The sequence below is a fragment of the Lepidothrix coronata genome, unplaced genomic scaffold (assembly GCF_001604755.1).
Source record: "Lepidothrix coronata isolate B3197 unplaced genomic scaffold, Lepidothrix_coronata-1.0 Scaffold199, whole genome shotgun sequence".
NCBI classification, from domain to species: Eukaryota; Metazoa; Chordata; class Aves; order Passeriformes; family Pipridae; genus Lepidothrix; species Lepidothrix coronata.
This window is the reverse complement of record NW_016690379.1, coordinates 1,579,693-1,603,995: the sequence shown is the minus strand read 5'-3', so window position 1 is coordinate 1,603,995 and position 24,303 is coordinate 1,579,693. Positions and strand designations below refer to the sequence as shown.

The 24,303-nt window shown below is 56.9% G+C and overlaps 1 protein-coding gene across 1 annotated transcript in view; it reads left to right on the top strand.

Annotated features, from left to right (window-relative positions):
- The window catches only part of FOXP4 (forkhead box P4), a 56,575-nt gene that overhangs the window by 16,549 nt on the left and 15,723 nt on the right, over window positions 1-24,303 (top strand). Inside the window, 4 exon segments of the mRNA XM_017832258.1 lie at window positions 3,274-3,475; window positions 11,497-11,586; window positions 18,831-18,953; window positions 20,616-20,702. Of these exon segments, the coding sequence (XP_017687747.1) occupies window positions 3,290-3,475; window positions 11,497-11,586; window positions 18,831-18,953; window positions 20,616-20,702 (486 nt within the window). The 5' untranslated portion in view covers window positions 3,274-3,289.

Genomic DNA, 24,303 nt, shown 5'->3' with positions numbered 1-24,303 from the left:
CTGCTATTCCTGCTCCTGAAGATCCCACATCCTTTGGTGCAAGTGTTTGTTCTGAGTCCGTCGTCTCTCTCTTGCCTCTGTGTCCATCCTTCCCTTTCTCCCGGTACTCCAGAAGGCTCCGTGGCAGTGCCAGGCTCCGTGGCACGGCACACACGTGGTGCTCCCACGGGAAGCGTGGCACACGCGTGTCGCTCGCATGCGGCGGGAGCCGTGTCCAACATCCCGGCAGCTGATCCGCCCCCTCCCTCGCAGGGAAGCTCCGGGCATCCATCAGCCTGTTAATTGCGCTAATTAGAGAGTGTGGAGGTGTTAATTGGAAAACCCTGGGATCGTGCCTGTTTGCGGGAGGGATGGATGTCAATAAAGCGGGATTGATGACTCGGCGTGGCACGTGCACCGCGCAGGTTCGCGGCGAGTCGGGGGATGTCAAGGAAATGTTACTGCTCAGACGAAGCAATTGTTAATTAAAAGCAAGGGTAATTAAAACACCCTCGTTGCCATATGGTCCCGCTGAAGGCAGGGGGATTCGTTGCTCCGTTTGTAATCTCCGTTTCCTTTTCTTTGTCCTACGGAAGGTGCGTGGTTGAGTAAAAGGGAAGAAAAAAAAGGCAGAGCGGTGGTTCAGCGAGGAGATTTTGAGTCTGAAATGGTAATTAATGGTAATTAACGATCCACTGGCGCAGCTTCTGTTGCTGTTGCCATTGGAGGGGGCTCCTTCCTCCCTCCCCTTTTAACTAAACCCACCCTTTCCCACTTTATCCGGGTGTTGCATCTTCCCGCTGACTGTGTGGACGCAGTCCCTGCCTTTCTGCCTGGGGGAAGGTCTGATCCTGATTAGACCCTCCGGATACCAGCGTATGGAGAATCCCTGAAACCCTGGCTGTGTTTGAACTGCAGTAGATGAGAAGCAGGAGCTGGGATGCTGTGGATCCCCCCTGGCTGTGTGCAGGGCTGCACGTGTGCTCGGCATCGCAGCCGCTCGCGAGGCTGAGTTTCACTCTTCCCAGTGTAGCCTCAGTCATCCCGGAGCAGTCCTGGCTGGAAAAGTGCTCATTCCTAGTTTAAATCCACTTTATAATGGTGCAGACACTGGCTTCATTTTTTTTTCTTTAAGGTTTTGTAAAACTTTTATAGGAATGGAAATATTTTCATTATTATTATTATTATGACTTTCTTTTATGACTTCCCTTGCAGTGTTGGGATCCCAGACGCTCCAGCATCCCGTAGGGTTTGGGAACGGGAAGTCGAGTTTTACTAGACTTGGAGAGGGAACCCAACTGGCCCGGTGTCCCCGGCTCCGGGAATCACCCGGCCTGCGGGAATCTGCTCCAGCATCCCGCCTCTGGCAGGGCTGGGGCCGCCGGAACGAGCCCACAGCTCCTCCACCAGAAGAGATTTCCTCCTAATTCCCAATAGTTAAGCTTCAGTTTATGCCCGAAGCCAGGAAAGTTTTATATCCTTTCCAAAACCTTTTTTTTTTTTCCCTTTTTTAATGCTTCCTGTTGTAACTCTGGATATTCTTGTTCTCCGTATAAAAGTCAAATCCCTGTTTGAATCCCGACGAGTTTCTGGCCGTGGTGATGCCGTGTGACTGCTGGACATGGGCAGAGCCCGGCACTCCCTGTGGTGCCTGGTCAAAACACAGAGCAGGCAGTGGATTTCGGAAGGAAAACGGGAATAGGAACAGCAATAATTTAACATTTCTGCAGGCATTTGTTTGAAATTGAAAAGGGGGAAGGAACAAATGTAGTTTTTAAGGCAAAAAGTGTTGTCTTTCTTCTAGATTTTTACTGCTAACGCAGCATCCTGTGAACACCTCATCCTTTCTCAAACCTTGGGAAGCTGCTCCAACCATGCCATGCTCTCATTCCTTCTCCTGTGCTTCAACCAAACCCAAATCCCAGTAATCCCGTTAACCTTGAACTGTCCCGCAGCTCCTGGTGTGTCACCCTGTGTGGATTCGGGAGCACCGGGACAGTGGGAGGGAACCAGCAGCTCCCCATGGGAATTAATGTCAGTCATATACCCTGCGGAAATGACTTTTGAAATGCATATAATCTCAAACATGCAAATGAGCAGCTCGCTGCACCCTGTTTAATATGAATGATCAGCCCTGAATAGCGATTATTACACGCCACATTTCAGCAATTATGTTGTTCGTGGTTTGTCTCTCCGGCTTTTGGGGCGGGGGGGGAGGAAATGGGGAAAAAAAGAGGGGGAGAAAGAAAAGGGAGAGGCAGTGTTGCTTCTCCCTGTCCTCTTTATTCCCCTCTTGTTTCAAACTCTGCGAGCGGCGCTGGGTGAGACTGATCCCACACCGGCACCCACCGGAGGGGATGGAGAGGGATGGAATGGGATAAAACTGTCCTCTGCTTTCCCACAGAGGAAAGTGTGCTGGGAGGAGGGAGAGCCCCTCACTCTGGGGGGGTTCCCTCGCCCCTGATCGCTCTGTGTGTGTGTCAGGGCTGGATGTGGCCCCAGGGGTTCTGTGGATGCTGTCGGAGTGGCAGGAGTTGATGTTGGATGCGGTGGTTCTGTTTCCTCCAGTGCCAGCCCAGATCCAGGAGTTTCTCCCAGAAAAGGGGACCCTCAGGTTCACAGCCAACAACCTGCCCACTAATCCAAGCCAACTGAGCAAAGGCTGGGAGGAAGGGAGGATTTTCCAGCTGATATATCACTGTGTTCTCGTTGCCGTGTCCCAGCTCTGCCGAAACTTTGGGCTCCCTCACCCTGCCAGTAAACCTTCTGCTGGCTGGTTTCTCCTGCCAGGTGGTTTTTCCTGCTGGGAAGTGCTGGTTTGCTGGGAGCTGAAGCACTTTGAGGAAGTGTTTCAACTTTGCTGGGATTTTCACAGTGAGATCTGTGGCACAGGCTCCTCACACTCCGTGTGCAGCCTCGCTGGGACTCCAGCTGTGCTGTCTCCAGCATCTCAAAGTGAAATATTTTGGGATTCAGTGAAAATACCCGGATTCCTGGGGCTTTGTGTCTTGCATCAGGCTCAGAGAAAGCTGGAATCATGGGTTTTCCTGAGGAACGGGTTGCACTTGCCTTGCCCAGGGATGTGCAGGGCCGACAGAGTGTCTGTGGCACCTCGTGCTGCTGCACGTTTATTTTATGGGGTAAATTGAACGCAGCTAAAACTGGACAGGGTTTGACATCCCACCCCTGCAGGATGTCACGGGGATCAGGGGCAGGGCAGGTGGAACGGGGATGCCAGCCAGGGATCCCGGTCTCTGTTCTCAGCCCCTGCTCTCCCTTCCTCCTCCTCCTCAGGTCCTGCTAGCGAGTCATGATGGTTGAATCTGCCTCGGAGACGATACGTTCCACTCCCTCTGCCCAGAACGGGGTGAGCAGCCTGAGCCAGCAGCCCGATGGCGGCGGGGGCGGCGCGGGGGGCGGCGGGCGCGACGGAGCCGCCGGCGAGGCCAACGGAGAGATGAGCCCCGTGGAGCTCCTGCACTTCCAGCAGCAGCAGGTAGGACGGACACCCCCGTTCCTTCTTGCCAGCCTTACACGAGGCAGCACAGAACTGGGTCTTTCGAGGGTGTGGTTTGGGGGCAACACTTGGTTTTACCCCTCCTGGTCCCGTGGGTTCCACCAGGCTTGGTTGTCCCTGTTGAGGCCGGAGTGCAGGTGCTGCCCCAAAAAGCAGTGCCTGTCCTTGGGGTGCACGTCCCTCAGGAGATGGAGCCCATCTACCCCTGGGGTTCCCGGTGCCCCCGAGATGGCTCTGTTTTGAGGGGGGAGATCCTGCCTGCTCTGTCCCCCCTCGGCCTGGGAGAGCGGTGAGGAAGAGGAGGAATGTGAGGCCAAAGCCTTTGGCTGTAGCACAAGAGCAGGTGTTCTCCAAGTCTGTATTTGGTTGTCCAGGTGGGTGAGCCGAGCTGGTCCCCCATTCCCTGGGGCTCCTGGTGCCTTCAGCTGAAGAATTAACCTCACACACATGGCTGAGAACACGTGTGACCGTGACATGTGTGTGCAGCAGCTCTGTCCCTGGGCACACGTGTGTGCCCCTCGGGGAGCCCCTGGCACACACGTCCCCTCGGGCAGCCACGGGGAGGGGGGGCCGTGCCTGCAGGTTACCTTTCAAAACAAACTTTGGCAAAAACATAAATTTTCCTCCTCGGCTACTAAATAAGGCAATGATCCCTGCCTCGTACGGAGATCGCCTCCCTGAGCCATAAATTCCAGCGTGAAAGCTGTAAAAAATTGCTGTGTCTGATACTTTAGTAGTGAGTGCTGTAAATCCATTACCTGGATAACAGCCGTTTCGCACGCAGTTAAGCCCCTGTTCCCCGGATCCGAGGGGTAATCATGCGTGTAATGCTCCTGCCAGTGCCCGCCGAGGAGCCGCCCGCGCTCCCCTCCCCGAATTTCCCCTCCCCGAATTTTACCGCGCGACACCCGGAGTTGGGGGGGGGTGTGGGTTGGAACGGGAGACCCGTGATCCCACACAGCCAAAATGATGCAAATCGTGGGTGTGAAACAGGGTATCTCCTCCAGAAAATCAGCATTAAAAAGGGCTTTTCCGAAGCAGAGGGCTGTGCTGTCGGCTCATCCCTGGGGATGCTCCCTGGGCTCGCCCGGTGGATCCTGCCCTGCCCAAAGCAGGGCTGATGTTTAATTTCACCCTTTTGCATTTCTTCTCTCGGGTTCCTGGTGTGATCACCCTGGGAAGCTTGTTGGCACATGGAATTATTAAGGCAGAGGGTTTGGTAAACTTCCAAAACCAAATGGCATCTGCAGTGCCAGCGCCTTGGGAAGGGGGAGGACCCATCCCCAGGACTATCAATCTTCCTGCTTCAGGGAGCAGGCTGAGCACCAGCTGGGGTCAGGAATAAATGTCCCCATATCGGGAGTTTTGGGCAATTAGGTGCTTTATGGAGGCTTTGCACCATCCTCGGGAGCATCCCAGCGTTCGCCCCGCGTTCTCGCACCACTGGGCTCTTCCCGGCTGATGGCGAATCCATCCCGGCTCCCGAAATGTCGGCACTCAATCCTTATTCTTACTGTACTTTATGAAATGCCCAAGAAACCTTTGGAAGCCTGGAGGGGTGGGGGTTTGTTTGGGTGATGCAGCTCCCGGGGGCTCGTGCTCTGCCCTCGATTTTGTCCGGTTTGGACCTTTTCCAGTGCCTGTGGCCCCTCTGCTTTCACCCCCTTCAAGGGGTGAACCCAGACAGCTCTTGCAGGGACTTTGTGGGTTCAGGCTCCTCTCTGAGGGTGCTGCTGGAGATGGGTGCCCTGGGTGGGATCTTGAGGGGAGAGGGGTGTGTCGTTGGGTGCTCAGGGGCCTCCGAGGCTGTTTTGTGGCTTGGGATGTTCCCAGAGCAAGAGGCCGTGGGTGTCTGGCAGCACCAGCCTGGTTTGCTGAGACAGGGGCTCCCAGCTCGGTTCCAGCTCTGCTCCCCCACGGAGCACAGCGTTCCATCACCATCCTTGTCCATCTGTCCTTCCCTATCCGTGTGACTGCAGAGCATCTCGTGGTCCGGAGTGTCTGAAGGGAGAGCAGGAGAGGAAGAGGGGCAGATCCGAAAGGAGAGTGGGATGGGGTGGGGAAGGAGCATCCCCCTCCCCTGCCTCGCTCTCCCCCAGCCCGGGGGCTGGCTCTCGGGTAAATCCCTGGATTTCAATGGTGGGATTGGGCTGAAAAGCCTGAATAGCTCCCGCCCGCTTTGTGCCGGGGTTGGCGGAGGGGAGAGGTCGACCGGGGGCACGGGAGGGCCCGGGACCCCCCCGCCGTTGCTGTGGGAACGTGGTGGGACCTCCGGCACTGCCGGGCTCCAGAGGGCCCCGCTGGCCCCTCCTGCCATGCCAGGCCCCCCCAGGATTCCCGGCAGAGGAAGGCTGGGCAGGAAACGGGGGCAGTGGGGTGATGGGGGAGTCACATCCCTGGGCTGGGAGCAGGAGGGAGATCCTCTGGTTTGGGTACAGGAGTGATGGAGCGAGGGGAGACCCAGGGGTGGGCTTTGCACAGGCAATGGGTGCTGCTCTCCATGGTTTTGGGTTCTCCAGGGTTTCCTTGATTCCTAAAAAAAACCGTGGGTTTCCAGCTCTTATCCTGGAGCTGGAGTTTAAATCCATGGTGTGCAGAGAGCCTGGGGCTTGGGGGTCATTGCAACTTTGGGGTGCAGGGGTGAAAGGCATGGAGGTGCTTGTGGAAGGATGGCCTGGGAGAATCGTGGGGAAAATCCCCGAGTCCAGCACCGCACGGGAGCTTCTTCCAGCTTGCAGTCCTTGGAAAAGGAACCATCTGGAAAATCCAGCTGCTCTAGCGTTGTTTGGTGTTATTTTATTATGCAAAAAGTACATTAAAAAGTGCAGTTTATTGCAGACAGACGTCAAAGAAATGGGGAATAATAAACAAAAATAAGCCTTGTTTTTGAAAAGAAGCAAATGGGACCTTTTTGGGAGTTGAGGAAGGGTGTGGAGGGGGGAGGAGAGGCACTTTGCTGCCCTCAGAGAGATACCATTCCATAAAACATGTGATCACATCTCAAATATATTGTGTAATCCGCTATTATTAGGGTATTTAAGATAAAAACGAGGCTGGAGCACTTAAGTGAAACTCATCTCTCTATTCGCTTCCCTGATTCATATTTCATATTTTACTGAGGACAAACGCAGGAGCCTTTTTTTTTACTCTTTTTTCCCCTTTTTTTTCCGTGGAATGGGATTGTCAGGAGCATGTTCCTTGTGTTCTTCATTAGTGGGGATGGGTTTAACCCCTCGCCTGCGAGGACTGAGGAGGCAAGAGCAGATTAATAAAGTCCAGGAGCGTTAGAGCAGGGGAGCAGAGCTGGGGCTGGGACACAGACATGGAGTTGGGTAAAAACTCCTTTTTTTTTTTTTTTTTTTTTTTTCCCTGTGAAGAATTGTGTCATTTTTGTTAATTTGGATCTCCTGGAGTCATTTGGTTCTGGTTAAGCGGGGCCGGGCTGGTGGAAGTGCTCCTCAATATGGCATCATTTACTGTTAATATCCAGCTAAAAATATCCCTGTGTGTTGTTTTAACGGCTCTAATTCTGGAATGTGACGATGTCATTTTTATGAGGTTAGTGTAAAAAATCTTCCTTTTTCTTTTTTGCCATTTTTTTCATCCCTTCCCAACCCCTTTCCACCCTCTGAAAGAATCGGAGGGAAAAGGGAAGATACAAACTCTCTTACAGGTCCTCTTTCCCTGCAAAATTCTCGGTCTGATGTCATGTTCAGGTGGTTTTTCACTCGTTGGAGGGTAAAACCCCATGTAAAGCTTTGATCCAGGTAGAAAATCCCTCAGCTAATTTTGGGCAGCAGTTTCCATGGTGGTGACCCTGCTCCTGGCTCCGGCAGCTGGAGCGTCCGGGCACTGCTGGGTGGAATTAAAAACTGTCATCATAAAGTGAAATACCTGGTAAATAAGGGAATTTAAAATATCCCGGGCAAGATTTTCCATTGTACTGTGATTTTTTTGTTGGGTTTATTTGGGTGGTTTTGGTTTTTTTTTTTTTGGGAGGCTGGGGCTTGTGCTTTTAGGAAGACCTGTGGATGTCTCCACCCTCTCCAAACTTTTTTGAACCTCTTGACCTGTTTCTTCCCAATTGGGAGGCCCTGGAGAGGCTCTACTCGGGCAGGTTTTGAGGAGAAAAGGGCAACCAGGCAGGGATGAGGGGTTAATCCAACGTTATCCAGGCTGTAGGGTGGGATCCTGGTTGGGATGGGAGCCACTGTCTCCTCAACCTGTGCTTTTCCAAGGCTGGGACCAAGTGGGACCTGGTGTTCCTTGTGGGAGAAAGGGAAGTTTGTGGTGTTTGCCATGAGGAAGACAGCCAAAATCTGCCCCTCTTGGTGTCTGGAGGAGCCTCCATCATGTGCAGGAGTGAATTTATGGAGCCTCACAGGCTGGAGCACAAGCCTGTGGGGGAAGAATTAAGGATTAATCCCAGCAGGGTTTATTTATTGACCCCCTGCCCACCCCAGCACACACCTTCCAGCATCTCCCATCTCTCCCTGCAGTCCCTGGTGTGTTCCATGTCCCTGCACAGCCAGAGGGAGTTGTGGGCCTTCCCCAGCCTGGGTCACCTTCCTCTTCCTCAGCCCTGGAATGTGCTGCTGCTGCTGCTCTTGGGGAGGGCAAAGCCAAACCACATCGGCTCTGGATGTGCCTGAGACATTACAAACTTTTTATGGGATAATTTGCTGATCAAAGGGAGCCATCCAGGAGCTGACACAACCCATTCGTTCCCAATTACGGGTCTCGTGCTAACCACTGCTGGATGACACCGTGCAGCAGGAGAGGGGCTTTTTTAAAACAATCACTTTTTCTCTGGTTCCCAGAGCTGGGAGGTGAAAGCCCATCCACTCCCACGAGGGGACTCTTCCTTCTGCTTTCCCATCTCCTCAGCCCCGAGGAGAGCCTGTGGATGACGCCTTCCCCGCTCCTTCCCTACTCCTCCCTAGGCTTTGTCTCCCAGCATCTGGGCTGCTCCTCCTGCCCTGGGAGGGCAACAAGTGCAGATAACCAGGGGCTCTGCATCCCAAAATTCCATCCTTGGTGCTCCACGTGCTTTGTGCAGCCGTGCAACAGGTTTTCATCCCTTGTTTGCAGGCTGAGCTCAGCTTAGGCTGGAGTGGGAATCGCTGCCGGGTGGTGAGGGAGGGAGGGGGCAGCTCTGGGGCGCTGGTGGAGAGGCCCCTGTGTGCAATTGTAAGGCCATGTCATTTTTTTTCCTCTAAATCTTGTAATTTCGTGCTTCAGAGCACAACAAAGTGAGAGAGCCAGCGGGGAGTGAATTAAATTCCCCCCTGAGAGGCGGCGCGGTGGGGCCGAGCCGGGCGGGCGCTGGGGGCTCGGTGGCACCAGCAGCCACTGTTTGGGTTTAGAAAGAGAAATTCTGGGAGAAGTCCTGCGTGGCACTTGGTGCTGGAATTCTGTCCCTTCTGGTTTTCCCCTCTTTGCTGTTTCTTCTGTCCCTGTTGCACTAATTTTTGCTGGGCTGGGGCAGGGACCTCTGTGAGATGGCCCTTACAAACACCGCAGGAATCCCACGGGGCGTGCATGGAGAAACCAAATCCGTGCAAACCTCTGTTAAAGGACAGGTGGAAAAGCAGATAAGCTGAGGCAGTTGGTGCATGGGCACAGGGTGCAGCCACAGTCCAGCACCCATCCTGGTGGGCGCCTTGGACGTGCCGCGCGTCGGCGCTGAGCAGCCGCCGGTTGAATTCCTCCACCCTTGGCTTTTAACTGGAATTACTGTTTTCATTTCAAAAAGTAATTAAAATATCAGACCTTGAGCTGTCATAACTGTCACATGGTTTTTGTGTTCGCATTACCGATGCACATCTATTCCTGTTAATAACAGGGAAGTAACGTGCCCGTGGAGAAACGCGCTGGGGCTGCGGCGGCTCCGCGATCTGGACCACGGGCTCGTTCCAGCGGTGATTCCCAGCAGTGAACTGCCGTGTTTGTCCTCCAGGATTTTAGTTTTTAATTGTTTGGATGAAGTGAGTTTGCAGGTTAGTGGTTGTGTAGCTTTTGAGTACCCCCAGGGGTGCTCAGTGGCCGTGGGGCAGCTCTGGGTGTTCCCGTGCTGGGCACACCAAGCTGGGGGCAATCCTGGGATGCAGCCCTGGTAATTCATCATAGGAATATAAAATTAGGATCCATCTGCTTTTGGAACTCCTTGGTTTTTTTACTTTCTTGGGGCTGTTTGGTTCGTGTGATGGTGACAAACACAGCCAGGCAGGGCAGAGGGTGCCCAGTGCTGTGTCTGGGGCACAGCTGTTGGGTTTGGGCCCCTTGCTATGAAATTATAATTTTTTTAATGATATAAGCGAGACTGTATCTGTTAAACCCTTTGCTCAGCCTCCAGATTCAGCAGCAGCTTTAAATTCCCTCTCATTTTGCAAGTGCTCTTGTAGTGCCTGTCCTCCTGCACGGAGCAGATTGGGTGGATTTATCCACCAAAAAATAACGTGGTACAGCTCAGGCATCCTTTGCTTTAGATCTGTTCATATGCTCTTCCCAAAAACCCCTCTGCAAAGGAGCACGGGGGGGACCTAAAATGCAGGGAATGAGTTTTCTTGGATGCTCCATTTGAGGAGTGGCCCTGTCTTGGGGTGCTGGGGCTGCTCCTTGGTTTCAGTCACGGGGTGAGCTCTGTGCTGAGGTGCATCCACGGGTGCCACGGGCAGTGCTGCTCCATGTGCCAGTGGGTTTGGGAGGGAGGGATGGAGAGGCAGTGCACAAGGCTGGGCTTTATTCTTTTTAGCTGGAAACACAGGGATTTAGCAAGCAGCCCTTCCTCGGGGTGCAGGGCTGCTCCTGGAAGCCGGGCAGGGATTTATGGGGGATGACAGGCAGGGACCCGCCGGGCTCTGCCCCCACCCTGGCCCTAATGCAGCCCTGTCCTGCAGGCAGGGCCACAATACCCTGCTTGTTCAGAAATGTGCCCAAAAAAAACCCAGAAGGAAGGAAAAGAATTCTTTAAAAGCAGAAATAAGGAGCGAAGGGGGATGCAGATCTGGGAGCAGCGGGTTGTTTTCCTCAGAGCTTTATTCCTTCTCCTGGCTCCCAACTCCTCAGTGAAGCTCCTTTTCTCAGCTCACACTTGCTCCTCTCTCCTTCTTGTCTTTTCACAGGATTTTCCTTCATTTCCCCTGCTTTCTCCAGCTGTCCACAGTGCTGTGCATGGCTCAGTTGTGCCTGGGTGTGTTTCACAAGTGTATTTGATTGATTTGTATTGGTTTCTCCCTCTTTTGCCTGTGGTGTGATTCCCAGCGAAATGCCTTCATCCCTGTAAACAGCTTAAGGAAACCCATCACTTTTTCTAGGCAAACACCCCCAGCAATAAGCAGGTTTAGTGGGAGTTGCTTGTGGGAGTTGCTGAACATCTCCTGCATCACCATCAACTCCGTGCAGACACGTTCATGGATTGATTCAGGGTGTGATCCTGCACTTGGCCTCACCCAAGTCTGGGTGGTGGCTGGAACTTTCTGGTGCTCCAGTGTAACAATCAGATGTAAAATTAAATATTCACAGTGCTTTAGACACGAGGGACATCAGCGGCAGCAGAACTGTGGTGGTGGCTCCGTGCAAGGGTGGAATAAACCAGCCAGGAGCTGGAGCTTTGGTCAGGTACTGGTTGTGCCTGGCCAGGGGACACCTGTGCCAGAGCTGGAGTCTGGGAATGACCCTCGGGACAGTCTGCCAGTGGCACGGGGCTGCTGGACCTGGTGACTGCTAAAGATGGGGCGGGGGGTTCTGGAAGAGGATGGAGTTGCTCCCAGCTTCCCCTGGCCTTCCATGGCTCTGGGGGGTAGGAATAGGTGGTCTGTAATGGCGTGTACTGGTCATACTGGTGTGGCAGGGAACACTGCCCTCCTCGTGCATCCCTCGCACCCCGTGAACCAAAGCCATGGAGAACCAGAGCTGGAGGGGCAGTGTGCCCAGAGGAGGAGGAGGAGGAGGAAGGGGGCAGCCTTCCTCCTGCCCACGGTGCTGTGTCTCTCTTGCAGGCTCTCCAGGTGGCACGCCAGTTCCTGCTGCAGCAGGCCACGGGGCTGAGCTCCCCCAGCAGCAACGAGGGCAAGCAGCCAGCAGTGCAGGTGAGCCCCCAGCACGTGTCCCCCGTCACCCCCCGGGTGGGAAGGGCTCGGCTGCAGGTGTGGGACAGGCCATGGGTCACCTCCCTGGTCGGGATGGCTGGAGCACACAGAGAGTTAAATCCTCTGTGAAGTTCCTGAAATTTCTTGGGAGCTTTTTTTTCTGGGGGGATGGGGGTGGTCCCCGTTTTGTGCTGATGTGGTGGGAAAGGGGGATGCCAGGGAAGGGTTGGCTCCAGAGGAGAAAGGAGTGTGTGTGTGGGGGAAGGTGACCATGTGCCACCTTACTGTGGGGCACATTTCGGATTGGGAGGCACAGAGTTTCCCAGGGTTCAATGCTGGGTGCAGTGAGTGTGGCACAGGGGCTGGAGCCAGGGCAAGTCCTCCCACGTGGGACAGCTGCTGGGACAGAGGCCTGGTTGAGGTGGGATTTGTAGCACTGGCAGGGAAGCGGGGCTTTGGGTGGGCACAGCATCCTGCTCCCAGAGGGATGGGGGGACCATCCCTTTGCTCCACTGCTCTGCCAAAGGAAAGGGGCTGGAAATGGGAAGAGAAGGAGCAGAAGAGGGGTGAAATCTGGAGAGAGGAGGAGGCAGGAAGAAGCAAAGCCCAAGCGATGGAAAGTGACAATTTAAATAGCTGTGTGGAGGGGCTCTCCCTTCAGGCTAATTAAATTTATCGGAGAACAGCAGGTTACCTTATTAGAGCCACGTGGGTTTAATTAACAAAGGAAAGTAATTAGCACAAGCGCTCTCAGAGCTGGAGGTCCTGCCTGTGCCAGGCTGAGCCGTGTGGCAGCGGGAGGGCAGCGGGAGCCGGGCTGGGATGGGCAATCCCGAGCTCCTCTCCCGACTTGGAGAGCCAGGGCACGGCTGAGCCAGCCAGCAGCAGGTCCTGGGGCTCCCAGGGGTCAGGGCAGCCCGGGACCCCCGGCTGCCCCTCCGGGTTGGGAAGCAGCAGCTGGGTACGAGCAGTGGGAATTAGTCAGGGCTCCTGCGGCACAAACAGGCGGCTTTTTCCAGCGGTGCTCGCAGGAAGGAAATGCAGTCACTGCATGGAAAATGTCTGCAGAGGACAAAGGCAGCGAGGGTGAAGTCAGATTCCGGTAACTGGCGCCTCGCTCCCCTCCGTGGGTGTGTGTCCCTGCACTCCTGCTGCCTATCCCTCGGTGCTCTCCCCACCATATTCCCGGCTGGATACACGTGCTGCTGCTTGGACATCCCGTCCTCCCCTTCCCCGCTGCTCTCCAGCCTCCCCTCCCTGCCCATCTGGCCAGGGGCTTCGCCGGAGCGAACTGGATCTCCTTCCTCTCCCCTCCTCCCTTTCTGTGTTGCAAAAGGACTTGTGAAAGTTGTAGACGTGAGTCAGAAATAGCTCATAACTCAGCAGCGACCGGCTCTTCCTCCCCCCGCGGCCCCGCCGGCAGCTGGAGCGGGATCTGACCGAGGGGAGATAGAGGATTAAGCAGACTCCTTTGAAAGGAAGTTTATCTAACGGCAGAGTGGTGTGGATGAGACTGGCCAGGACGGCAGGAGGAGGAGGAGGAGGAGGAGGAGGAAGGCTGGGTCCCAGCGCAGCAGCCCCCGGCTGGGGAGGGAGCAGGGAGTGCGGCAGGATGGGAGGGTCATGGAAGTGTTTGGGAACTGGGGTGTCCTTGGGGTGCCAGCCTGGGGTCCCACGGGCTTTGCCTGTGGATGTGCAGGCTGGGGAATGGATTTTCACACCAGTTGGGGATTTTGGGGAGGGGGGAGAGGTTGTGTCCGTGGCCTCCCCTCAGCTCTGTGCCAGCCGGCTCCTGGCCCCCGATCCCGGGGGAGGGAGCAGGAGGGTCCCGGTGCTGGCAGAGAGAGCAGGAGCCCCCACACCCAGCAGCACCACAGACCCCCCGTGCTTGCCCACACTGTGCACTCTCCCTGTCACCCCCTGATGGGGACGGGACGTTTTCGGGGCACCAAGCCAGCGGGAATATTAATGACATTCCCGATGGCGTGCACTTAAAAACAACCAGGGAGCTGCTGGGCTCTGGAGCATCCTGGAGTTGGTTTTTTTTGGAGTATGGACCCTCTCTCTCCCCAGATGCCTGGAGGTGTGTGTGGAGAGCTTCATGCTGACACTCGAGTTACAGCTGCAGCTAAAAAAAAGGCAAAAAACCCTCCACCTTTGGGTGTTTTAAAAAATGTAAAAATGGTTTTATTTCTCTGCAACTTTAAAACTCTTGGAAACTTGGTGGGTGCTGACAAAGTGTTGCATTTGGGGACTTTTGGTGCTGATGGACCGCAGGGTGTTCCCATCCTGCATGGGGCTGGTGGAAGCAATGTATCCCCCTGGGATCCTGCTGGGATCTGGGGTCTGGGAAGTGGAACGAAGTGCTGGAAAGGCAGCACCCATGTTCTCAGTGCTGGCTTGGAGACTCCTTGGAATCATGGGGTGCCCTGTTTGGGGTCCCTCCCTGGCTCAGCCCTTGGAGCTGGGGGGTCTCCCCTCGCTGAAAGGGGAGAGGGGCTGAAGGGCGCCAGGGGAAGGGAGAGGAGTTTGGAGCAAACTGCGGGAAATTGCTTTTCTTTTGTCTGCTGCGCAGGGAGGGCAGCGGAGCGGAAAAGTGTATTTTGTTGATTTGAAACTTGAGTGAAATGGGTAATGAAGACAGATCAATAGCAGCCCTTCTGCGTTCCCTCTCCAGGAACAGACCCAGCAGCCCGTCCGTCTCGGCTCGCGCGGCGTTAGGTTTTTCCATTTGAACTTGCAGCATCACTGTCTGTCCCTGCTCCCACTCCTCCTTCCCGGAGCCCCCGCCACCATCCTGCTCTGGGATTGGCATTTTGGATAAACAGAGGAGCAAAGTCACTTCAGTCCCTGTAGATTGGTCAGTGTGATGAGCTGTGCCAGCACCCCGTGCCCGTGGTGTCCCCGCAGGGACACTGCCTGGGTGATGCTGAGGGCAGGGGCTCACCGAGGAGGGGGCTGTGGGCACTCCAGCACTGTCACCTCTGCTGCCAGTATCCCCAGCCAGCTCCTTCCAGCTTCCTGGAGCCCAGCCACGTGCCATTAGTGCCTCCCTGGTGGGAACACCATGCTAACGAGGATGCACTAATGAGGAAGCACGTTGGGCTGAACACGCTAGGGTTTGATTCCTCCTTTTCTTTACATGGAGCTGAACATCGGAGCCTGGTGTCCTCTACGCTGGTTCCTGTTCCCTTGCCCTCCTGCTGCCACCCCCACCGAGGGCAATCAGTCCTTTGGTGCTGTTCAGAGGGTTCATAAAACAAACCACAGCCTCAAAACCCACATGGAGCTGAGCTCAGTTTCCCCTCTGACCCCGGGTAGATTTTAGTCCGTTGTCTCTGTCCTGCCCTGGTGAGGTTCAGACACAGTGTGGTGTGTCCTCCTGAGTGAAGGGATGGCAGAGCAATGTTTGGGTGGCCCTGTGCCACCCTCAGGGTTTACAGACCATGGCTGGGGTCACATTGGTGTCAGTGGCATCAGTGCCTGGCCCCGGGCACTCGGAGCTCTCGCAGACGGTCTGAGCCAGCTGGATGTTGGAGCTCTCCCAGGGACGAGAGTGCAGGAGAGGACGCCTGGATGTGCCTGGGGGATTTGGTTTGCTCTTCTCCTGTGAGAAGTGGGTGCTCTGGGGTGGGGATTTGCTCATCCCCTGCCCCTAAAACAGCAGAACTCGAAGCTGCTCCTGGTGTTTGTTTCCCCCCTTCTGTTCGCGACCTCCTGGGTTTGTTTCTGTTGGGTTCGGATTTGAAAAGGGTGTTTAAAATTAGGAGAAAAGAGCACAAACATGTTTTCTGTTGTTTCTAATGGGGACTTAAACTCCAAGATTAGATCATAGTGAGGATGTGCAGCCTTGGGCTCCGTGGGAAGCCTGGAACACTCCAGGCAGCTGCTGTGCACAGGGAGAGGTGTGTTCATCCCGGTGGTCCCAGAGCCCTCCTCAGGTCAGCAGGGCTTGGGGACAAGGTCTGGGCTGTGCCTGCCCTGGCGAGGGAGCTGGGCTGTGTGGTTTAGGAGTGGTTTAGGTGTGGTTTAGGTGTGGACCAGGAGATGCTCCTTCCCGTAGCACTGGTGACGTGCTGCCCCTGGCTCCCTGGGGACATCGTGGCTCCTGTGGTGACCTTCTGGCATGGGTGACGGCACAGCTGGGAGGTGATGGTCGGAGCAGGGATGCTTTGAGGCTGAGCAAACCGTGGGCTGACGGAGGATGTCCCCACACCGTGCCAAGCCAGCTGTCCCTGGGGTCAGGAGGGCACTGTCCTTCTGGCAGCCCCGCCGTGCTGAGAGCCAGGAGCAGCTGTCGGGCCGTGGCTTTCCCTGCTCTGCCTCGTGCCTGGGAGTTCAGTCTGCTTCCCATAAAAAAAAAAAAAAATCCAAGAAAAATTTCCCTTAAGAGCCTCGCTCCCTCTCCTGCTGCGTTCCACCCGACCAAATCCCGGTTCCCTCAGCCGGCTTTGGCAGCGCTGCTCCAGGCTCCCGCCGAGCTTCCCTGGAATACCTGCCTCGTTTTCCACCCACTGCCTGCTGATCCGTGCCCGCCCGTCCTCTGGCACGCAGGGATTGCGACCGGGACCGCCTGGAAAATCACCCCCGGAGATGCCGCTGGCCGGCCGGAGCAGCGCCGGGTGTTTCTGGGAGCAGCCGGAGCTGTTAGTAAGCAGTTCTGCGGAGTGGCAGCCGGCCAAGGCATGAGTCAAACCCTTCCTGACTCGGTGTCTGGCAGATGCCAGCTCGTGACGCGTCGGCCGGGGACCAGCTGCTGCTGGGACCTGCTTCCCGAGGGATGTGCCGGCTGGGAGGACATTCCCTGGCTGCTCCGGTGCCCGGGGGTGGAGGGGGTGTGGAGGAGGCAGCTGGGTGACACTCACCCCTCGTACCACCCCTGGTGCCCTTTGGCTCTCGCTCGCCTTGTTGACCACTCTGTCTGCCCGGGTCTCAGCTTTTGAGGTGACTGTTGCCCAGAGCCCCCCGTTCTCCAGGGATGCCAGGCTGGCCTCGATTCCTGCCGTGGGGAATCTGGCACACCAGTGGTCACTGAGTGCTGTGGCTGCAGGTGAAGGGGTGTCCCAGGGCCACACTGTGCCCTCACCCTCTCCACTGGCAGATCAGCTGCCTGTGGGTGCCCCTGGGGGCATTTGGCCAGGTTGGGATGGACATTTCCATCCCCCTCTTGTTGCCAGGGCAGCAGCTGTCACCTCCCAACAGAGGTGTCTGGGATGAGTGGCTGCAGTGGGAGCAAAACTGGCTGTAAGTGGGAATTTCCCCTTTTACTAAAGAAAGTTCCTGCTCTCCCTGGAAACCTTCACTGGGAGAGGGATGTTTTCCGTGCTGTGGGGAAATTCTTCATGTGGCTTTGGCATCCCCTGGGGCTCGAGGAGGCGGCAGAGCCCAGATGACCCTCACAAACAGCAGCACCGGTTCGCCCCGTTCCCACCTCAGCCCCGCACGAAGCCACCACCATTTCCCCGTGTCAGCTCCGCATCCGAGCACGGAAGAAAAAGCCATTTAATGCAGACAAAGGTTGTATGAAAATATAATTCTGCTTTTGTTAGCAGCCATCAAACTCTAAAAAGCGTCACTTTTGTTTTCTTGTAACATTGTGAAAACCTCGTGTCGGATCGAGAGCTGGGGCCCTCTCGACTAATCGCCTCTCCTTTGTGTTTTTAGATTATAGGGGCAATTAGTGTTGTCAAAACCTCTGGCAATTCTCTTTGCTCTTGACAGGGTGTCAGTCCGCTGGGCGAGAAATGGAAGGTGTTATAACTCTCCGGTAATTAGGATGCCTCCGATTTGAAAATGCCAGCAAACGTGTTGGAGGGGCCGCGCGGTGGGGGCGGGGAGGCCGCCCGGATGAGCAATTAATTAGGGGCTCTCATTCCGAGCACGTTGCCAGCTGATGAATTGGCAAAGGGAAATTAGCAGGATGCTCAGCTCCCGGGAGCGGGCGCACACCCCGCCCGTCTCGCCCTCCTCGCCAGCTCCCCTCCTTCCCAGATGTTCGCTGAGGGCTTTGCACAGCTGGCTGGGAGCACCTGAGCACCCAAACAGCAGCTCTTCCCTGCTGCTGCTGCTGCGGGGGGCTCTTGGGGCTCTCTGGTGGGTGCTGGAGCCCTTCCAGGGCGCTGTGGCTCATCCCTGAGGATGCTCCTCAGCCTCCGAGCCCTCCCCGGCCGGAGCAGTGGGAGCAGCCCCAGCCCTTGGGTGGGAACTCGCAGCAATTAATCAATAACTGCGACATGAGGGCGGCTGGAGGGGGGATCACAAATGGAGCTCGACCCGTGTCCCACACCTCCCTCCAGCAGAATGCCTGAGTAAATAGATAAGCCTTGGCAGCCTCCCTTGAAGGTCAGAGCGCTCCGAACACCCACCACGGGTGGGAGGGACTGCACGGGGCCACCCTGTGGTCCCATCCCACTGGGCTGGCTGGAGGGGGAGGCAGCAGCCATCTGCTTTCCAAGGAAAAAGGGGGCACCCAGGAAGGGTTATTAAATTGCAGCAAAGCCATAACTTTGCCCAAAGCTTTGGGAAAGGCTTTGGGCTGTTGGGATCAGTGGAAGACTGGGACGAGGCAGCTCTCAATGGCTGTGATTGGGAAGGCATCGTTGCTCCACCTGGACAGGACCCAGTAGGGCTGGAATCCATCATTGACACCTTCTCAGGAGCACTGCTGGGGGTGTGGACCCATATTTTGATAACCAAAGGCAGGGGCTGGCAGGTTCTCTCAGCCCTCCCTCCTCTTGGCATGGTAATTACGTGGGTTACCGGTGTCAGCTGGAGGTAAAGCTTTGATGTGTCTGTGGAGAACCTGGTAACCTCTTCCTCCGAGCTCTGCTTTGCAGAGTTATTTGGGTGATCGGTATCTTCCCACTTCCCTTGTGTTTCCCTCTGCCCTGCATGCTCCGGCACCTCAAGGGAAGGAGCTGTGGTTTGATGCCCAGTTCCCCCATCTCAACTGCATTTAAAGAAGAGCACCCTGCCCTCAGGGTGGGGGAGCTCACGGTTTAGGAAGCTTCACCCCAGTGCCAGCTGCACCACGGGGCACCTCCCTGCCATTGCCATGTCCTGGCAGTAGCCTTGGTGTGCCAGGATGGACCAGGGGCCAAGGGCTTCACCTGAAGGTGAGGCAGGGATTGGGGGGGTGTGAAAGATGTTCCAGGAGAGGTGGGAGGCACCTGTAGGCTGTTGGCACTTGGGGAGGGTTTGCCAGGGTTGGAATGGGGAGTGGTGACGTGTCCTTGCTCTCACAGGTGCCCGTGTCCGTGGCCATGATGTCCCCACAGATGATCACGCCGCAGCAGATGCAGCAGATCCTCTCTCCACCCCAGCTCCAGGCCCTCCTGCAGCAGCAGCAGGCGATAATGCTGCAACAGGTAACGCTGCACCTGGGCTGCATCCAGCCAAGCAATTCCCACTGGGTCTGGGAATGCTGGAGCTCGCTGTGGGCAGGCAGATGAGTCCCTTCCTCCCTGGGTTCTCGCATTCTCCGCATATTTCCTTGGGGATTCCCAGCACGTTCAGGGACAAAAACAGCTGCAGGTGCTGACAGTGCTGGCAAAGCTGGATGCTGCTGCTCAAAGCCCAGAAAATTCCTGCACGAGGTCTGGTTTGGGGCTGCCCAGCTCCTGGGAAGAGCTGTGGTCGGGGTGGGTGCTCTTGGCTCGATGCACCCCAAGCAGAGCCCCCGTGGCTGCTGCTGGGCCTTGGGCATGTGCCTGTGTCCAGCTCCAGACCTGAGCACGTGGGTTTGTTTCTCATGGCCTGCTCAGCTTTTCCGGAGTGTTCAGTCGGATGGGGAGGGAAGAAAAAAGAGGAGAAGAAAAATAACAAACCTCAACTCCAAAACAAAACAGGTCTGCTTGGGTAAACACCTCCCGCAGGCAGGAGGGAGAGAGGGAGAAACCCCACAAGCATCCTCCACACCCTTCCTCCTGCCTCCAGTACCTGTTTACTCCAAACAGGCTGATAAGGATTCAAGGTTGGCCCCAGGGAAAGAACAAAGGGTAAACACTACCCTGGGTGGGTCCTTCCACAAGCCTCTTTGGAGCCGGATAAAGAAACACGTTTGACTGCAAATTAAACAACCCAGGCCGGAATAGCTCGCATTCTCCACCGGCAGAAAACCAAACATCACACCTCTCACCCCTGACCCAATGTTCCTGCGCCTGCTCGGCCCCGCTGCAGCCCTGGCTCCGGCTGGCTCTGGGGTAAACACCCAGCCCCTCCAAACCTGTTCTCCGGCAGAAACGGCGGAGTTGCTGCTGTCAGCGCTGTCAGCCCCGAGCTGATAAAGGATTCCCGGCATCCACGGGGGCATTCCTGAGCCCCTGCACGGGGTACGGAAGGGTGGGAGGGGGCTGTGGGGTCTCTCTGACCTCCCCGTGTTCTGCCCCCCCTGCACACACCAAATCCATCACCCACAGTTTATTTAGGGCCGGGGGGGAGCTGCCTGCGGACACTGGGACCCTCTCTGGTGGTTCATTGTGGGGCTGGGGGTTTGTCCCTGTGTTCCTGGACCAGCAAAGCTCTCTGCTTTGGCCAGGGGGCTGCGAGGGGCTGGGCTGCCCATGGAGGGGGGGCAGGGCTGAGCCCCCAGCACTCGTAGGGTTGCACCAGCCAGACCAGGGGCTGTGGCTGCTTCTGGCCCCTTCCCAGCTGGGAGTCCCCCTGGCTCTCACTGCAATTGCCAGGGGCGTTTTGGGGTCCCACTGTGCTGAAAATGGAGTTTCCCCACTGCTGAAACACCCTGCTGCCAGAGCACCCAGGGCTGCTTCTAAACAACAATAAAACAAGCAGTGGGTTTGGCACTGCTGGTGTTGGGAGATTTCACTTGCTGTGGGGATCCAGAGCCTTTGGGAACATGTGCCCAGGGTTCTTCTGGTACCCTGACTCCTCTGGTGGGTCCTTTCCCTCCACCCTGTAGCCAGGAGCCTGCCCTGATGACACAGTGCCAGGAGCTGACGTGGCTGTGGCAAAGCCTGGTACTGGGCTTGGGGTGTTTCTGCTGCTAATCCGGTTGCTCTCTCCCCTCCCAGCTGCAGGAATACTACAAGAAGCAACAGGAGCAGCTTCACCTGCAGCTATTGACACAGCAGCAAGCTGGAAAGCAGCAACCCAAAGAGGTGAGCTCACGTGGAGGGCGCTGGGCCATCAGATCAGGCGGCAAATTAAAGGAGGACCGGAGCACAACAAGGTGTGCAGGAACCCCAGCACCCCGGGCAGCTGGGAGCCAGCAGGGATGGGGCACGGGGGCATCCTGCTCTGGGGGGTGTTGGATGGCCAGTCCAGGTGCTGGGAGTTGTTGTTCTTCCTCCTCCTGTGTGTGATCTGGCACATGCACTGAGCTGCATCATTCTCAGCAGCGTGTCCAGGGGCTGTGGGGTGTGTGGGGAGCAGTGAGGGCAGGGCTGTGGGGCTGCTGGACCCTCCCCAGGGGCAGGGGCAGGGGCAGGTCACTGCCCCCAGCACAGAGCAAGGCTCCCCAGTTCCCCCTGGGGTGGGGGCAGAGCAGGCTCAGCTCAGCCCTTGCCTGGCACAGCTCGAGTTGGGCAGCCCAGTCTTGGCTGAGCTGGCACAGCAGCACCCTGGCAAGTAGGCAGGGCTGGTCAGATGGGAACTCAAAGCAGGGCTTTTCCTGCCAGGAAGGGCGGTTTTCCAAAACCCTAGCACTGTGTGGAGCAGCAGTGATGCCAGCAAAGGGCTTTTCCAACGGGAGACACTCAGCCAGGGGATGCTCTCAGCCCCTGCTGGCACCGCGTTGGCAGCAGTGGGCCCTGTGCTGGGGAGGTGGGTGCCTGGTGGAGAAGCATTTCATGCCCATGTGATTCCATCAGTGTTGTATAACTCCCTTTACACAACAGTTTTTGCTGTCCTTTCCCACAGTGATGCCCTCCCTGGTGTTGTGGCTGTATTTTGGGGATGTGCCAGTCACACAGAGGCTGGGGACCAGCACCAGCCAGCAGATAGCACCACTCCCTTCCTTTTCCTTATATATTTTTGCCTCTCTCTCTCCCCAAATTGCTGCACATGGTCCCTGGTGGGGTGTTCTGTGCAGTGCACGTGCTGATTCATGCCTGGCATTGCTGCCCTTTTATCCAGTGTCCTTCCCTGGGTGCCCAGCACAGAGGGACATGGGGCTGAGCCACTCACTCCACGTCCTTGGCCAAGCATCAGTGCAAGCAGGGGATTGGGGTGCTGGGGCTGTTCATGGCAATCACCCCTCCACAAATCCAGCACCCTGATTAATGCTCACCCATTCTCAGGGCTGAAATTCAGCTTTTTTGGGGGGGAGGAAAGATTTTAGGCCCCGACTGTGCATTGGTGTGGCAAAGAGGGGACTCGATGGTGAAAACACATTGGCATCAGGGGACCAGGGTGGCTGGAGTGGCTCAGGGTCGGGCTGGCACCTACTCCAGTCTCTGCAGGCTGACCTGGGCTTTCACTGCGGGGTGGTGGCGTATTTACGGGGTCAGGTTTATCAGAGCCATCTGCAGGAGCTGGAGTGGCTGCTGGTGCTCCAGGAATGGGGGAGGCATAAATCTGAGCTTCCTCAAGGACTTTCCTCTTGGCCGTGGCGATGTTGTGTTGCAGCTCTGAGCGGGGATATAATTAAGCTCTAACAAAGCACTTGCTTAGCGGGCTCCGGTTTAAAAAGCGCGTGTTAACTTTTAATTAAATGGTACAGAGGAAATGGGAAATTCATCCACTGAGAAAGAGAGGCTGGTGGGGGGGGAAGGGGCATCAAATGCTGCTGGAGGGGTGTGTATCTGGCTCCTGGCAGCTGCTGTTCATAAAGCCCGTGCTCTGCTTTGCCCGCCGTGGCTGCCCCGATGGCGCAGGGAATAGCTGGCGTGTCTGGGATGCCGCCGGAGAGCCGCTCTTGGCCTGCGTCGGCTCCTTCCTGGAAACCCGCGGCCGTGTTTCATTACAGCCCCGCTGCGAGGTTTGTAAACCCAGCGCCTCCTGCTTCCCCTCTGCCCCATTCCCAGGGCTCCTCTCGCTGTGAGCCAGCGGCTCGGCCAGGGAGTAGCAGCCGGGAAGGTGCCGGGAGCGGGGAGCAGCATCTCCTGGAGGAGCAGCATCTCCTGGAGGAGCAGCTCAAATCTCCTCGGGAGCAGCACAGCTGGGGGTCCCCCAGCAGGGAAGGGGAAGGGGAGAACAGGAAAGGAGGATGGAAATGTGTCGGAAGCGCCTGTCGGCAGCATCCTGTCCTGGGGGGTGCTGTGTGTCCCTGTCCTGGGGGGTGCTGTGTGTCCCTGTCCTGGGGGGTGCTATGTGTCCCTGTCCTGGGGGGTGCTGTGTGTCCCTGTCCTGGGGGGTGCTGTGCCACGGTGGGGGCGTGAGGAAGGGGCCAAGCAAGGCAGCTGATCCATGAATCCATGAATCCCACTGGGATGGGGCTGAGCTGTAGCACATCCCAGTCGGCCTGGAGCATTTTCCTGTGCTAGGGTGCGATGGTGAACCCCCACCCCCAGTGGCATCCTGGGTGTGGGGGGAACAAGGAGCTGTGGTGCAGGGCTGGGAAGTTCCAGGCAGCCTCTCACCCTCATATCCTGCTCTTCCCTGAACACTTGGCTTCTCCAAGCCCAGTGCTGCAAGGGGCATCCGGCTGCAGAGGCCCCAGTATTCCCTGAGGATGAGGCCAGAGGGTCTCTGTGTGCCCCCAGAGCTGCTGGGGGCAGGGGTCTGTCCCTCTGCCGAGGCAGGCAGGGTTGGGGTGGGGGTGGCAGGGGGGGGCTGCTGGCGCCTCACCCCAGTGTCAGCTTAATGAACTGCTCCTGTCAGTCCCGCGTGTCACGGCGAAACTCCTCCTGATGTGCTCATAAATCAAAGTGACGGCGGCTCTTACCCCGTAGCTGCACCCGCTCAGCTGCGTCTAATGCACGGCAGCGCTCGGGACCCCGGCCCTGCACTGGGACAGGGGCTGGGAACGGGCTGGGGGGGGCCCAGCGCAGGATTTGGCCCTTACACAGAACCAGCTCCTCTGGTGGGTGCTGGGGGTCCCCTCTGGGGGGTACTCGGGTGGCTTTTCCGAGGGGAGCAGAGCTCGCGGGGTGAGGACTGGCGCGTGAGGTTTTCCGTAAGGCTGGGGCTGTAATCCAGGCTCTCCCCACCCTGCCTTCTCCAGGGAGAACTTGGCTTGTGGCCTGCAGGCTGGTGGGTGGGTCTGCAGGTGGGTGCACCTCCTCAGCCATCACTCGGGGTTTAGAGGTCTGTGGTGCCACAGTTGTTCCCCAGTGATGGCAAATTGGCTTCCCCGGGGGGAGGCGGTCCTTGGTTTGACTCAGAGCAGCACCAGGACTTGTATTGCTGGGGCTGATCCCTGTGTTTGTGGTCTGGTGAAGCTGGAGGGATGCACATGTGGATTTGAAGCGTGTCAAGGTCCAGGTTCAACCTGGACAACACCATCCCTGCCAGACCATGTGTGGGTCAGGGCTGCCCAGGGGCTCGGGGCATCCGACTCCACCGGCCCCAGCTCCGGTCAGGCCGGGCTGGGAGAGCCCAGCCAGGCTGTGGGGCTCAGGGACATGTGCAGGGATCCTCATGACTTCATCCCTTCATCCACTCCCAGTTCCTCCTGCTCCACAGTCTGGAAGTGACGTGAATGGGGCTGTGCTGGAGCAGAGCTCGGGCTTGCCCCGGGGCCCCTGGGGAGGGCGGTGGCAGAGCCGGGAAGAGGAGGAGAATCCCATCCTGTCCCATCCCATCCCAGCTGCTGTTTCT